This window comes from Lagopus leucura, unplaced genomic scaffold, assembly GCF_019238085.1.
Source record: "Lagopus leucura isolate 7727_CA_CO unplaced genomic scaffold, USGS_WTPT01 Super-Scaffold_100002, whole genome shotgun sequence".
NCBI lineage: Eukaryota > Metazoa > Chordata > Aves > Galliformes > Phasianidae > Lagopus > Lagopus leucura.
In genome coordinates this window covers 53,382,639-53,394,769 of record NW_024962263.1, presented here as the reverse complement: position 1 = coordinate 53,394,769, position 12,131 = coordinate 53,382,639, and the positions used below count along the sequence as shown (strand labels likewise).

Genomic DNA, 12,131 nt, shown 5'->3' with positions numbered 1-12,131 from the left:
TTTAATGACATATTTCAGGACCAAGAACAGCCCTCTGTTCAGTAAGGTAATCTTCATAGACTGTCATCATGTATTCTTAATTAACCTATGCGGTAAAAAAAAACAAAAACAAAAAACAAAAAACACAACCCTAACAAATGGTTGTTGATTGTAAATGCAATCCCTCCTTCTGACACATGCATTAATGCACTATTGTAAAAGTTCAAAGCCATTATTATTGAATTATCTCAGCCACATTAATTATACTCTGCGCTGTATTTGGCTTCACTTGGGTAAATCCTCTTTAATTGCCCAGTCTTTACTTACAGAACATCTTTCCTTAGCATACTATGAACTCCATATACATTTATGCTTTTCCCAATAATTCTGTGTTAAATGTTCTTTCCACCATTATTACTGGCAATGATAATGAGATCCACATTTGGCTCATTTGTCTGTTGTCACCATACACATCACTGCTTTTGAAGCAGAAACATCCCGCATTTGGAAGCTTTGGGCTGACTTTGGTCCTAGCATCCTCATTACATTCAAAAAGAACTCCCAGCACTTCTTACCCAGACCATTTTTAACACAGCATGCTGGATTCAGTTTCCAGAGCAAATGAACCGAAAATGAAAACAGTGCAAGAGAGGAGGTGATGAGCTAACTTAGAACAGCATAGAATATGTAAGCAAAGAAAAGAGTTTGAAGAAGAGAACTTTAAGTCATTTAGCATATTATGGATTTAATAAACACAAAACTTTTGAGGAAATAAATCCTTAAAATGTTAAGTTTTTGCTTACATGTACCAGGATGTCCATTACAGTGAGATGTTCATGTTTTGAACATCTTTAACTTAAAGTATATTTTGATAGGCACATTGAAATAATAATTTAGCTCGAGTGCCCATCTAGACAAATTTCCACAAGTAACTCAACATACTGTAGAGAAATTAAACTTCATAATATGTATATAGTACTTATATTTTCGGTATGTAATAGGTGACTAAATCATAATATTTTCAGAAGTATAGACTAAAATGCCTCAAATAAGGCAGATAGAAGTAAATTTCCTCCTTCAAGAAAATTAAAATGATAATAAGCCCAACCCCAATCAAAGTAAAGGAGAGAGACATTCATTCTGAAATTCAGACGTGAAAAAACAGCAACCAAAGTGATGCATACTGAAAATCTGGGCTCTGTGTGCAGTGGGGCTTGATAGGAGAGGAGGCATACTTGGCTCCCAGTCTTCTCCTTGTGGTGAGCTGGGAGACAAAGTTGGGAAGTGTACAGAATTGCTCAGGTTTTATTTCTGCCATAAAATTGTGCTTCTTACATTGATAAAGATCAACTACAACAACAAAAAAAATCAATCTTCAAGAAACTCAGCGAGAGCTGGGCACTCAAGCATTTTTAAATTTCTCATTTCCTTTTGCACAAGACAGCCGCGGAAAAGAGTGAAGCAACTAGAGTAACACATCAAAAATGCCTTTTTTTCTATAGTCAACTATGTGACAGAGAAAGAACTTAATGAAAAAAAAAAAAAAATGAGTACCTATCCTTCTGCCTCCACCAATTTCAATTGCCTCATTCTACTCCTATAAGCTGATCAGGTATTTTTGATGTGGATACATACAATAAGTTTTGTGGCTACACTGTACATATGGAATGAATGTTCACTGCAGCAATTGGACAGACCGACATGATGGGAAAAAGTGTTTCACCAGAGGTATGATGACAGAAGAATCGGCACAATAGAAAGGTAGTATAAGGGAAGGGAAGAAGATTGCTTATCCGTATCAGAAGACCCCAGGTTCTCAGGGGAAAGCTCCACTCCTCCAGAAAGAGATCCTTCCCCAGTGGCAGTCAGCCCTTAAATGAAATCTAGGAGAGGTGCAGCCAGGCTCCCCTTCCACTCACTCAGCTGAACTGCCTTTACTTGTGCCCCCAGGGCTGACGAGCTCCTCTCCCCAGGTGCTCAATCAGTGGTTCAGGCTGTGACTCAACAGTACCACACATTCACAAACAGAAATACTGGCAGCACGGACATTTAGGATAAGACAGAGAAGGTTAAAAGGTGGGCAACTGAAATCAATTAAGCAGTACAAGAAAGATAAGGAAATCTGTATTCGAGGACCATAAGTATTTGGTCAAAGAACTGTGCTCTTCTTGCCCGGCCTCATGAACAAGACATTTCTGACAGCGTGATGATGCAGCTCAAGCAGGAAGAAGAGTAAATGTCTCAGTCCAGACCCTCCTAAGCTTCAGTAGAGGAAACACTCTGGCGGACGGGAGCTGAGCCCTCACAACTGGAAAGGGCGATGGACTCAAGTCTCCTAAATCCCAAATGATTACTCTGCTCACAAAGGGATTCTGGTGCCACTCAGCCTAGTTCCTGCTTTGCAAAGGGCTTGAAGGAGAAATAGGAACTCAAGCAGTGTGTGCTGGGGCAATTTGAACATAGCCAAAATGCAGAAACACAAGCCTCAAAGGCACTTTCAAGACATTTAAGGCCTGTTATATCTTAGATCTTCAAAGAACTTCTTAACAATTGGGCTGCTGAGCCCATTTCTCTAGAGCACATTTTTCAGACCCATTGCACCTGAAGAACACCTAAATTCTGCTTTGTAAAGCCAAGTTCTCTTTTAGATCTTCCTCGCAGAAAAATTTCCATATAAAGTGAGAATATTGAGCTTAGAATTGAAGAAAAATAAGAAGGAACATAACTCCACCCATACCCCTCTTTAAGATAAAAAATGACAACACAACTGTAATTACAAAGCTCATAATTTCATACTAATAAATATTATACCATAAGAATATGAGCACAGTGGTTTTCCATTCTTTTCTATGGAAGTATGCATGAACACTGTCAGTGTGAGGTATAGATGTTGCTACAGAACAGAAGTCTAGTGCTCACTGTCACAAAGTGCTTCACTTGGACCTGCTGGATCTGAGCTACTGATCCCAAGTGCCACACACTGAAAAACATGACTGAAAGAACTTGGCAGATTAGATGTTTACACAAAAACATCCCATTAAAGTGAATAATGCAGCACACTGTGGCACCACTAGCCTTCATCCTTAAGGACAGAAATCAATCTGATAGATAGCAGCTATAAGAGATAAGGAAAACTGTTCTTCCATCTGTAGGCTAATTTACACTTTGTTCATGTTAGAACATCTGCATCTTTCTCTGAAGCAGCTGGTACTGGTCCTTGGTACATTAGTCTTGTCTAAGTCATACTTTCCACTTACAGAAGAACACAAAGCTACTTTCGTTGTCACATCACTGACTGCCAAACTTCCTCTGAAAACACTCACAAAGCAGTCTCATCCCATTCGCTCCAACCAGTGATACCAAATCATTTGTAACTGATAGCACTAACCATCCCCACTGATTAACTCCATCAGTCAAGAAGATTCATATAGCTCACCATACAAATCTTCTACCATGCACGTGTTGAACAGCACAAGCACATTATAACAAAAGAAAAGTAATTGAAATAGTATAGTATAGGAAATGTTTTATTTGGGAAAAAAAATCTCACATTATTACTCTTCGGCCATTGAGGGTGGAACCCAGAAAGAGAGTAGGGGTGATAAGGAAATACTTGAGCAATCAGAGATCACTAGGAGATGCTAATTCAGGTTATGACTGCTAGGAAATTGAAGTAAAATCTATTAGAAAAATATATACTCATGGCCTATTTATTTATTAATTCTACACCTTACAAAAACATACTCAAGAGTACTCTCTTCCCAGTAAATTGATGCCAAACTGATACCTCAGATTTGTGTTTACCATTTTTCAAATTACAACTTGACACAGTCAGAGTTAAAATTGCATCCAACATTCTCTGCGAGTCTGTCCAGACATATAAACTCTTCTCTTTCCAGCCTCCTTCCCCAGTCTCTCCAGCAGTCACTTTTAACATTATTCAGATGCTCTCTCTCTTTGGTCAGATTGAAGAGAAACAAGCTGGAGTCAGGTGCAGAGCACTCAAGGACTAATTGGTATTCCTGTGTCACTCCACAATCCATCTCCTTGCCCAAGGAGGTTGTGGATGCCCCATCCCTGGATGCAGCTCTAGATAGCCTGGTCTAGTTGTTGGTGACCCTGCACATGGCAGGGGGATGGTAGACGATCATCACTGGATGATCACTGTGGTCCTTTGCAACCCAGGCTATTCTATGATTGTATGAATTCTCCTTCACATTCTCTTTCTTATAAATCTCCTCACATTTAAAAAAATCAAAACAGATCTTTTTATACCCTATTTGCCTCTTATGTCTTTCTGACATGATGTACACAAACAATAGTTGTGCTAAAATGGACAGAAATGGCACCACTTCAGCAACACAAATGTCTACTGTACCTTGAAATGTAAGCAAAAGAACTATTGATTTTGCCTGTGCCCAATAAATCCCTCCCAAACAACCTGTTTACTGAAACTGTAAGTTACTGTTGTGTTTAACCCACTGAGTATGAAAAGCTACTTAATGGGAAAACAGAGGTTGGAGAACAAGCTAATCCTGCTAAGTGACAAAAGTATTGATTTCATTTTAATTTTACAAGAACTCCTGTATCTTTGTAGTTGTCAGTCCTTGTGGACAAATATTAAGGACTAAGCCAGCCAACTTTTCCCGACAAGGAGTGCTCTGATGTAAATAACCTCAAGATAGGGAGCAGAATAAGTGATCACTCCATGGTGTTACTCTTTCTTGCTTTTCCAGGGGGATTTGGACACACGCATTGACCTTTCAGAGCTACATTCTTTTCCTAGTGTGACTTAAAGAGAAGGAGGAAATTTTATCCAGAAAAACTTAACAGGTTGGACTGCAAGACTGCAACATTGAGAAACAAGCTATAGAATGAAGCATTTCTTTAAATTCATAGCACATATGTATAGTCATTCCTGCATTTCAGTGGACAACTCCACATATAATATCTACACATTGGGACATTACATCCTCTAAAGCCTGAAAATCTACGACTTTCCACTTATTTAGCTTTTATCCAAAAATGAATTCCCTGCGCCCCCCTCACATATAAGTTGCTAGAAAGCATTCTGTGTGTAAAATATGAGTTCACCTACTAAGCCAACTGAGCAGAACTTAGTGCCTAAGCAGTCCTTTGAAAATCTGAAAACTTATGTAAGTGATAGATATTCTCCACAGAGAGAACCCTTGTTAATTATTAAAGTAAAGCATCTTTCTTCTAAAGTACATCAGCATCTTTTATATGTAGCTTAGGTTATTAGAATAAACTGAATACCAAATCTGATTTGTATGCAGACTTGTAAGAGATTTTTAAGAACATAGTAAAGCTTCACATTTGTGTTCCAAAAAAAAAAATTATGAAAGACACAGCCTTTATCTGCATATCACTGTCTTAACAAAAAAAAAAAAAAAAAGAATGGAATATTTATTCTGCTGTATGTATTAGTGGAAGTTCAAATGTAGTTAGGCCAGCTACACAACAGTCAGTCCCTCATAGTCCTGGCATCAGGAAAAACAGAAGTTACAAGAACTTTAATACTTATTTCTGGCAGTCCATCACTTCTCCAGAATCCTAAGCAAGCAAAACGGGTGGTCAACGGGACTTGAAGTCAAGAACTGCAGTAACTCAAAAGAAATGCTGATATCCCATTCCTGGAGGTGTTCAAGGTCAGGCTGGGTGGGGCCCTGGGCAGTCAGATCTGGTGTGGGGCAGCCCTGCCCACGGCTGGGGGTTGAAGTGGATGGGCTTTAAGTTCCCTTCCAACTCAAACCATTTTGTGGTTCTTTCAAATACGGTATTGCTGAGCAGTAGCATTTTGGTTTACTAAGAGACAGATGGAAGGATATGCAATAATCTTGTCTAGGAAATGGCTATGACTCATAAATTTGGACTCAATGTGACAAATTATCTGACAGATTTCAAAACAGTGAGAAAAACTGGTGTCAGATTGAGATATTATCACATCTCACTGTGAAGTCCAATGGCAGCTGGAATTATTGACCACCTAACTAAACTGAGCTCCTACGTTACCCTGAACAGAAGTGTCAAAACTGCTTTTGTAGAGCAGAGAGTATGAACGCCATAAGTCTATTTAAGGATGGAGGTGGGCTAGCAATATATTTCTTCATTTGAACAACCATTCAAAATTTCAGCTTAAGGGTTTGGCATGCTTTATAGGGGGCACCTGAGAAAGTTGTATGGCCTTCTCATGCATCACACAGCCACTGTTTCCCATTTTATTTTGAAATTTTAGGAGCATCAAATGATTGCAGAGGTAAAGCTTATGAGAGCAAGTGATGAAGTTCCTTTGGCAGACAACTCCACTCTGTGAAAAGTGTCTTCACAGGGTACCAGAGGGACCACAACCCGCACCACTTCCAGAATCCAGCATCACATTCACAACCCTCCTGCAACCTTTTATTTCACCCAGATAAGAAACAGGAAGGAGAAGGAAGATAATGATTTCTTAAAATCGCACATAAATAAAAACAGCTGTGGATGAAGATGGTGCCAATATTTAGGCAGAACTGAGAGCAGTGGAAGACGTGCTCTATAGGGCAACTCCAAGGGAACCAGGCTTATTTTGGAACAAACATCTGCCCTGTGAACGAGCGACACCTGGAAGGGCCAGCATTGAAGTTGACACCACCTCCTCCTTCTCCAGGTGGGTTCCCACACAGCTGGCAGAGCTCAGCCCAGGCCCCTCACACTGACACCCTTGCCACCCTGCGCCCATCTTCTGTTCACTCAGAACAAAAAGCTTTCCAGGAAATCCAGCAGCTCCACAGGTGCCAAATGAACGCTATTATCTCCAACATCCAGCCACACGGCCTGTTATCCACTGCAAGATCTGAAAGCCAGGGCTAAGCCTGGGAAGCTCAGCATATCAAAGGGATGCTCAAGGGCAGTGTCTACATACTTTCATGCCATGCCCAAAGGCCAATAGTTTATCTGAAACCTGCTGGCCTTTATACCTCTGCACAGTCCTTACAGACTATAAACTGGGGAGGGATATTAAAGCATTCACTCCCTTCTTTCCTTACAATGCAATACAAAGACCCAGTGTGTTACATCCTCTTTGTACACCCCAGAGCCTGCTAATAAAAAGGCCACATCTCTCACAGCACATTTTTGGGAGAACTGGCTCCACAGTGTGGCTTTCATGCCCGTGTATTGGTAAAATGCAGAACACACATAGGAATGTACCCATACTCTGAAGGCACAATGCCTCTTCAAAAACCAGCACATCTCATTGTGATCATATTTTAACATGAAATTAGCTGCCAACAAAGGCCCCATGGCTGCACTCAGATGTGGCAAACATCTCCTCAGAAACTCCTCCAAACTGAGGAACAGTGTCTTCAGGAAATCTGTGAATGTGCCCATCCCCTCAACCCCCCAAATAAGAGACATTTACATCCTCATTCTTCAAAATGGAAGAATTCAATCCTCTATATTTTTTGGGGAAAAAAATATGACACCAATTAAAAAAAAAAAAAAACAAAAAAAAAAACATACTTCTGTTCAGAATGGATGGGCAGCTCCTGCAGCTCCCCTTCCTCACATTCCAATAAAAATTTGTTTTAATAATTTTAGATTGCCTACTACAGCATTGTTCTATGTCACATTAAAGGCTTCATTCATTTTTCCATTAGCACATTTTAGTTAGAATTAACACACAATCATTTTCCATGATCTGGCTTTCAATATATTTGTAAACAAAAATTAATCTTAAACATGAAACAAAGAAAAGCTTTGACATTATTAAAAGTCAGACTATAGAAATACTCACTCAAACCACACTTCTAACTCTTTTAATCCATAAGTATGGATTGCCAGGTGTACCCAGGATGGTCTTCTTAAATAAGCAGTTGCCACAAATTCCCCCCTAAAACCTTTGGCAATGAAACAAATGAAGAGAAACTGAAGACTTCAGGAATCAATTCAGCACTTAATGAGGAGACAGAGGATGATGGAATACCAAATGAGACCAAAGCAAGCACCAGTCTTGGTATAATCCCAACCAGGCACAAGCAAACCTCTCTCCTCATACACTGATACCAAACATCCAAAGCTCCTTTCTCATAGAATCACAGAACATCCCAAGTTGGAAGGGACCCATGAGAATCATCGAGACCAACTCCTGGCTCCACACAACTACCTAAAACCTAACCCCTATGTTATACAAATACTCCCTGAACTCCATCAGCCTGGGGCTGTGCCCACTGCCCTGGCAGCCTACTCCGTGCCCACTGCCCTCTGGTGCAGACCCTGTCCCGAACCCCCAGCTGTCCCTCCCCTGGCAGAGCTCCTTCTCAGAGAAAGGACAGAAATACCACTACCATCTTTGCTGGTGGGGGATTCAATTTAAAAAGTGCTAGAAAACTTTAATACAAGCACAGCAGAGATTTAACTGGAGCCCAAAGGGAAAAAAGAAAAAAAAAGAAAAAAGAAAATACTGAAAACTGAGTTAAGACAAGAAGAAAGAGACACAGAACTAAGAGTAGCAGCAGCTGCTCACCTGTGGGGACAGGGATAGTGCACCTGTGGTGCTGACACATACAATCAAACATCCTTCAGATCTTTCAGCCTAAATGCTCAGGGGGCTGTTGGCTCAGGCCAGTGCAGATGTTACACTTCGGAGAAGTTTTGGACTACTCCTTGTCAGCATTTCATTTCCCAGAAAATAGCACTCGTTTTCCAAGGATGACGCTTGTTCCGAGCCCCTGTTTACACATAGAGCTCTTTAGGGGTTGACAGGGCCTCTCCTTCCTGATGCTGATTATTAGTTTCAGATGACTGCTAAGGATCTCCCTTATGAGGGATGTACCCAGGGAATTAAAATGAAGTCACTTTAATTAATTATGAAGCGTTGATATGCAAGACTGCATTCAATTGACCGTATAATTCATACATTTGTGGATAACCACTAGTACTGCTAAGTCACTGACAAACAATTCTATGGCTCCATTTCACTGGGGAAAAAGAAAAAGGAGAGGGGGGCATAACAAGCTAAAATATAAACAATGCCCTAGCACTCCTTGCCATTTAATATTCTGGTACTCCTACACTCCTAAAACATGAAGAGAAGTTACACCTGACCAGAAGAGGCTCAGCCAACTGTATGGAAGACCAAGTATCCCCACAGGGAACGGATTTTATGCCAAAAGGAATTGTGCTCCACGTGCAAACCAGCAGCTGAGAGCACCAGGCACTCCTTGGGTAGAGCTGCGCCTTGGGCGATTGCACCCTGCTCCACCCAACCCTTCTTTCTGTTCTCCAATAGAGTTGTAAAACTCTCTTCCATCTCACTCAGCATGCCGCACATTCAGCCTCCGTACAGATGGATATTGGCGTGAATTTCTACATGGAAATCATTATACATACACCTCTAAGGAACTGCATTACACATTGCACAGAAGCCTGATCATTCAGAAAGCCCCACGTTTATATACAGAGGTAGAGCACACACAAGATCTACAACAAAGCACTGCTTTTCCTTCCAAAATCAGCTTTGCTCTCAAGCTATGCTGTAGATACTAAAGAAGGAACCAATGACACCAGGAACTGAGAACTCTCCCCACTTGTGAACATACTCCATTTGTTGCAATAAATCTAAGGATCCGGAAAGTGAGTGATACTTTGTTATGGCATCCCAGGGTCTCATGGCCTTGCAGTGCTGCTGTGTTCCCTGAGGCTTGAAGGCCACAGGCAGAACCAGAGCCACGCTGCTACTGCACTGGCACACAGCAATAGCCTGTCCATGACCAAAATGAAGATTAGGAATGAAATTAAGAATTCCAAAGAGAGAAGTTTGAAGTAACATTGTGTTCTCCGATGCAACAATTCCAAAATAACAGAGTTTCCCGAAGAGAAACCTGAAGGCATTACATTCCACCCAGCAGGTAAGAAACCCCAGAAGCATTTTCAGCTGTAGCACACACAGCACAACACGATTCCATACCAAAATGTTAACCCCCGAAAAACTCTGCGGGCTGAACTCTGCCCCAGTCGAGCAGCACTAAGTGTATTTACAGCGCATTCAGCCCCCAGAGAAATCCCTCCTGGAAACACGCTCCGAACTTGGGGAAACGCGACTTGTGCAAACTATGATGTCATCCATCTGCCTCTCAGGGAGAGCCTTCCCCCTGCGCCCACCTCGGCACAGCCTCTCCGCAAGGCACGGCACAGCCCACCGCCGCCCGATCTGTCTGACAGCAGCCACTCAAAAGTTTGATTCCTTCACCGCATCACATCGTGCAGAAAGCGCGTTCTGAGGGCAAAGAGAGGGGCATTACACGCAGACAGCACCAGCACAGCGCCGGGAGGCTGCGTGCGTTCCCATCTCCTCGAAAAGTTCCCGGCGGGCAGCACCACCGTCCCGTCCGCGCGTCAGGACCCCGGCACGCACGCACCGACGGCACGTTTTCAGAACACTCTCCTTTTCTCTCCTCTTTTCCATTTTTTCCCCTTTGACTCCTCGCACGCTTTCCCAACGGCTCAGCCCAGTTCCCGGCGCACGCGGCTCGGGCTCTCCCCTCATCCCACCCGGCCCCCGCTCACCTCCAAACCTGCCCCAGCTGCAGGATGTGGACGAGGGACTGCAGGAGCCAGATGCAGAAGGCGCACGACGCCGACCTGCCGCTGCCGGTGCGGCTGCCGCTGGAGGGGCCGCCTCCAGCGGGGCCGCTGCTGCCGCTGCTGCTGCTGTTGGCGTTGCCCTTGCTGGCAGTGGAAGCCTGCCGCTGCGGCGTGCAGGGCCGAGCGGAGTCGATGTCCGCGGCCGCCGAGCTGCTGCTCACCAGCAGTTTGCTCTCGGCAGCGGGGCACTGCCCGGAGGCGGCGGCGGCGGCCGTGCCGTCTTCCGCGCCGAAGTCGTGCGCGAACCAGCGGAAGCTGAACACCTGCACGGAGAGGGAGCCCAGCAGCACGAAGAAGAGGGTGAGCCCGAACCACCAGCGCTGGCCCCGCAGGTAGTAGTCGACCGCCAGCCAGATGTCGGTGCCCACGTCTGCGAAGTACACGGCCAGCGCGGCCAGGATCCAGAGGCAGTCCCACAGCGAGTAGCGCCGCTGCTCCCTGCCCAGCCGCAGGCAAAGCGAGGACGAGCCCCCGCCCGAGCCCCGCGAGCCCCCGCCGCCGCCCCCTCCTTCTCCTCTTCTACCGCCGCCGCAGCAGCAGCAGCAACAGCAGCGGGAGCCGCCGCCCGAGCCGTCCCCGCCACCGCTGCAGCACCCGCCCCCGGGCGCCTCGTCGTCGTCGCTGCCGCCGCCCGGCCCAGCGCCCGCGGGCAGCCCCGAGGCCAGCGCTTGCACGGAGCCCGAGTGTTCGGAGTTCTGCAGCGGCGTGAACGCTACCTCGCCGCCCTTCTTCATCTTCCGCCGCCCGTCCGACTTCGCGGCCATGATGCTTCACTCAGCCCCGCCGGAGAGCGAGCGGTAGCGGCGAGCGCTCCTTTATCCCGCGCCTCCCCCTGCTCCTCCTCCTCCGCCGCCCGCCTCCCGCCCTCTGCAGCCGCCGCGGACCGCCGCTCCCCGCGTCCCCGCTCCGCGCCCGCGGGCGGCTCCTCCGCGGCGGCCGCGGCCGCAGCGCCGCCTGCCTGCCTGCTCGCCTGCGGGAGCCGCACTCAGCTCAGCTCCGCTCAGCCCGCCCGCTCCGCGCCCGCCACCGCCTCCTCCGCGGGGGCCGCCGCGCTCTGCCCGAGTCGGGAGCGGGCAGGGCAGCGCCGCCCGGAGCAGCACATCCCGCGCCCGCCACCGCCCGCGCCCGCCGCCGCCACCACCCAGCTGACTGACGCCGGCAAAGAGGATGACCTCATCCCTCCTCCCTCCCTGCCGCCGCCCCCCGCCCCGCACCGGCACCGGCGCTGGCGCAGGGGCGGGGAAGGGGGCGCTCGGCCCCGCGGCTGCTGGGAGGTGCGGGCGCGGCGGCACCGGAGGGCGGTGGCGACGGGGCGTGTGCCGGGACCGCGCCGCGTCCCGGCGGGAGGGGCGCTCCGCCGGCTCTGCCGCCGCCCCCCGCTGCCGTCGGCGCGGCCCTGGGGACGGGGGGACCCGAAGCGGAGGAACCGCCCCTCCTGGGCCACCTCCGCGAGTTGGGCGCTCCGCAGCCGCCCGTTTCCCATCCCGCTGGAAACGCCGCTCTAGTTG

General features: G+C 46.5%; 1 protein-coding gene across 1 annotated transcript in view; it reads right to left on the bottom strand.

Annotated features, from left to right (window-relative positions):
- XKR4 (XK related 4) overlaps positions 1-11,387 on the bottom strand; it is a 214,205-nt gene extending 202,818 nt beyond the window's left edge. Inside the window, exon 1 of the mRNA XM_042869786.1 lies at positions 10,546-11,387. Coding sequence (XP_042725720.1) covers positions 10,546-11,387 — 842 coding nt within the window. The remainder of the gene's footprint in view (positions 1-10,545) is intronic.
- Positions 11,388-12,131: the final 744 nt, after the last annotated feature.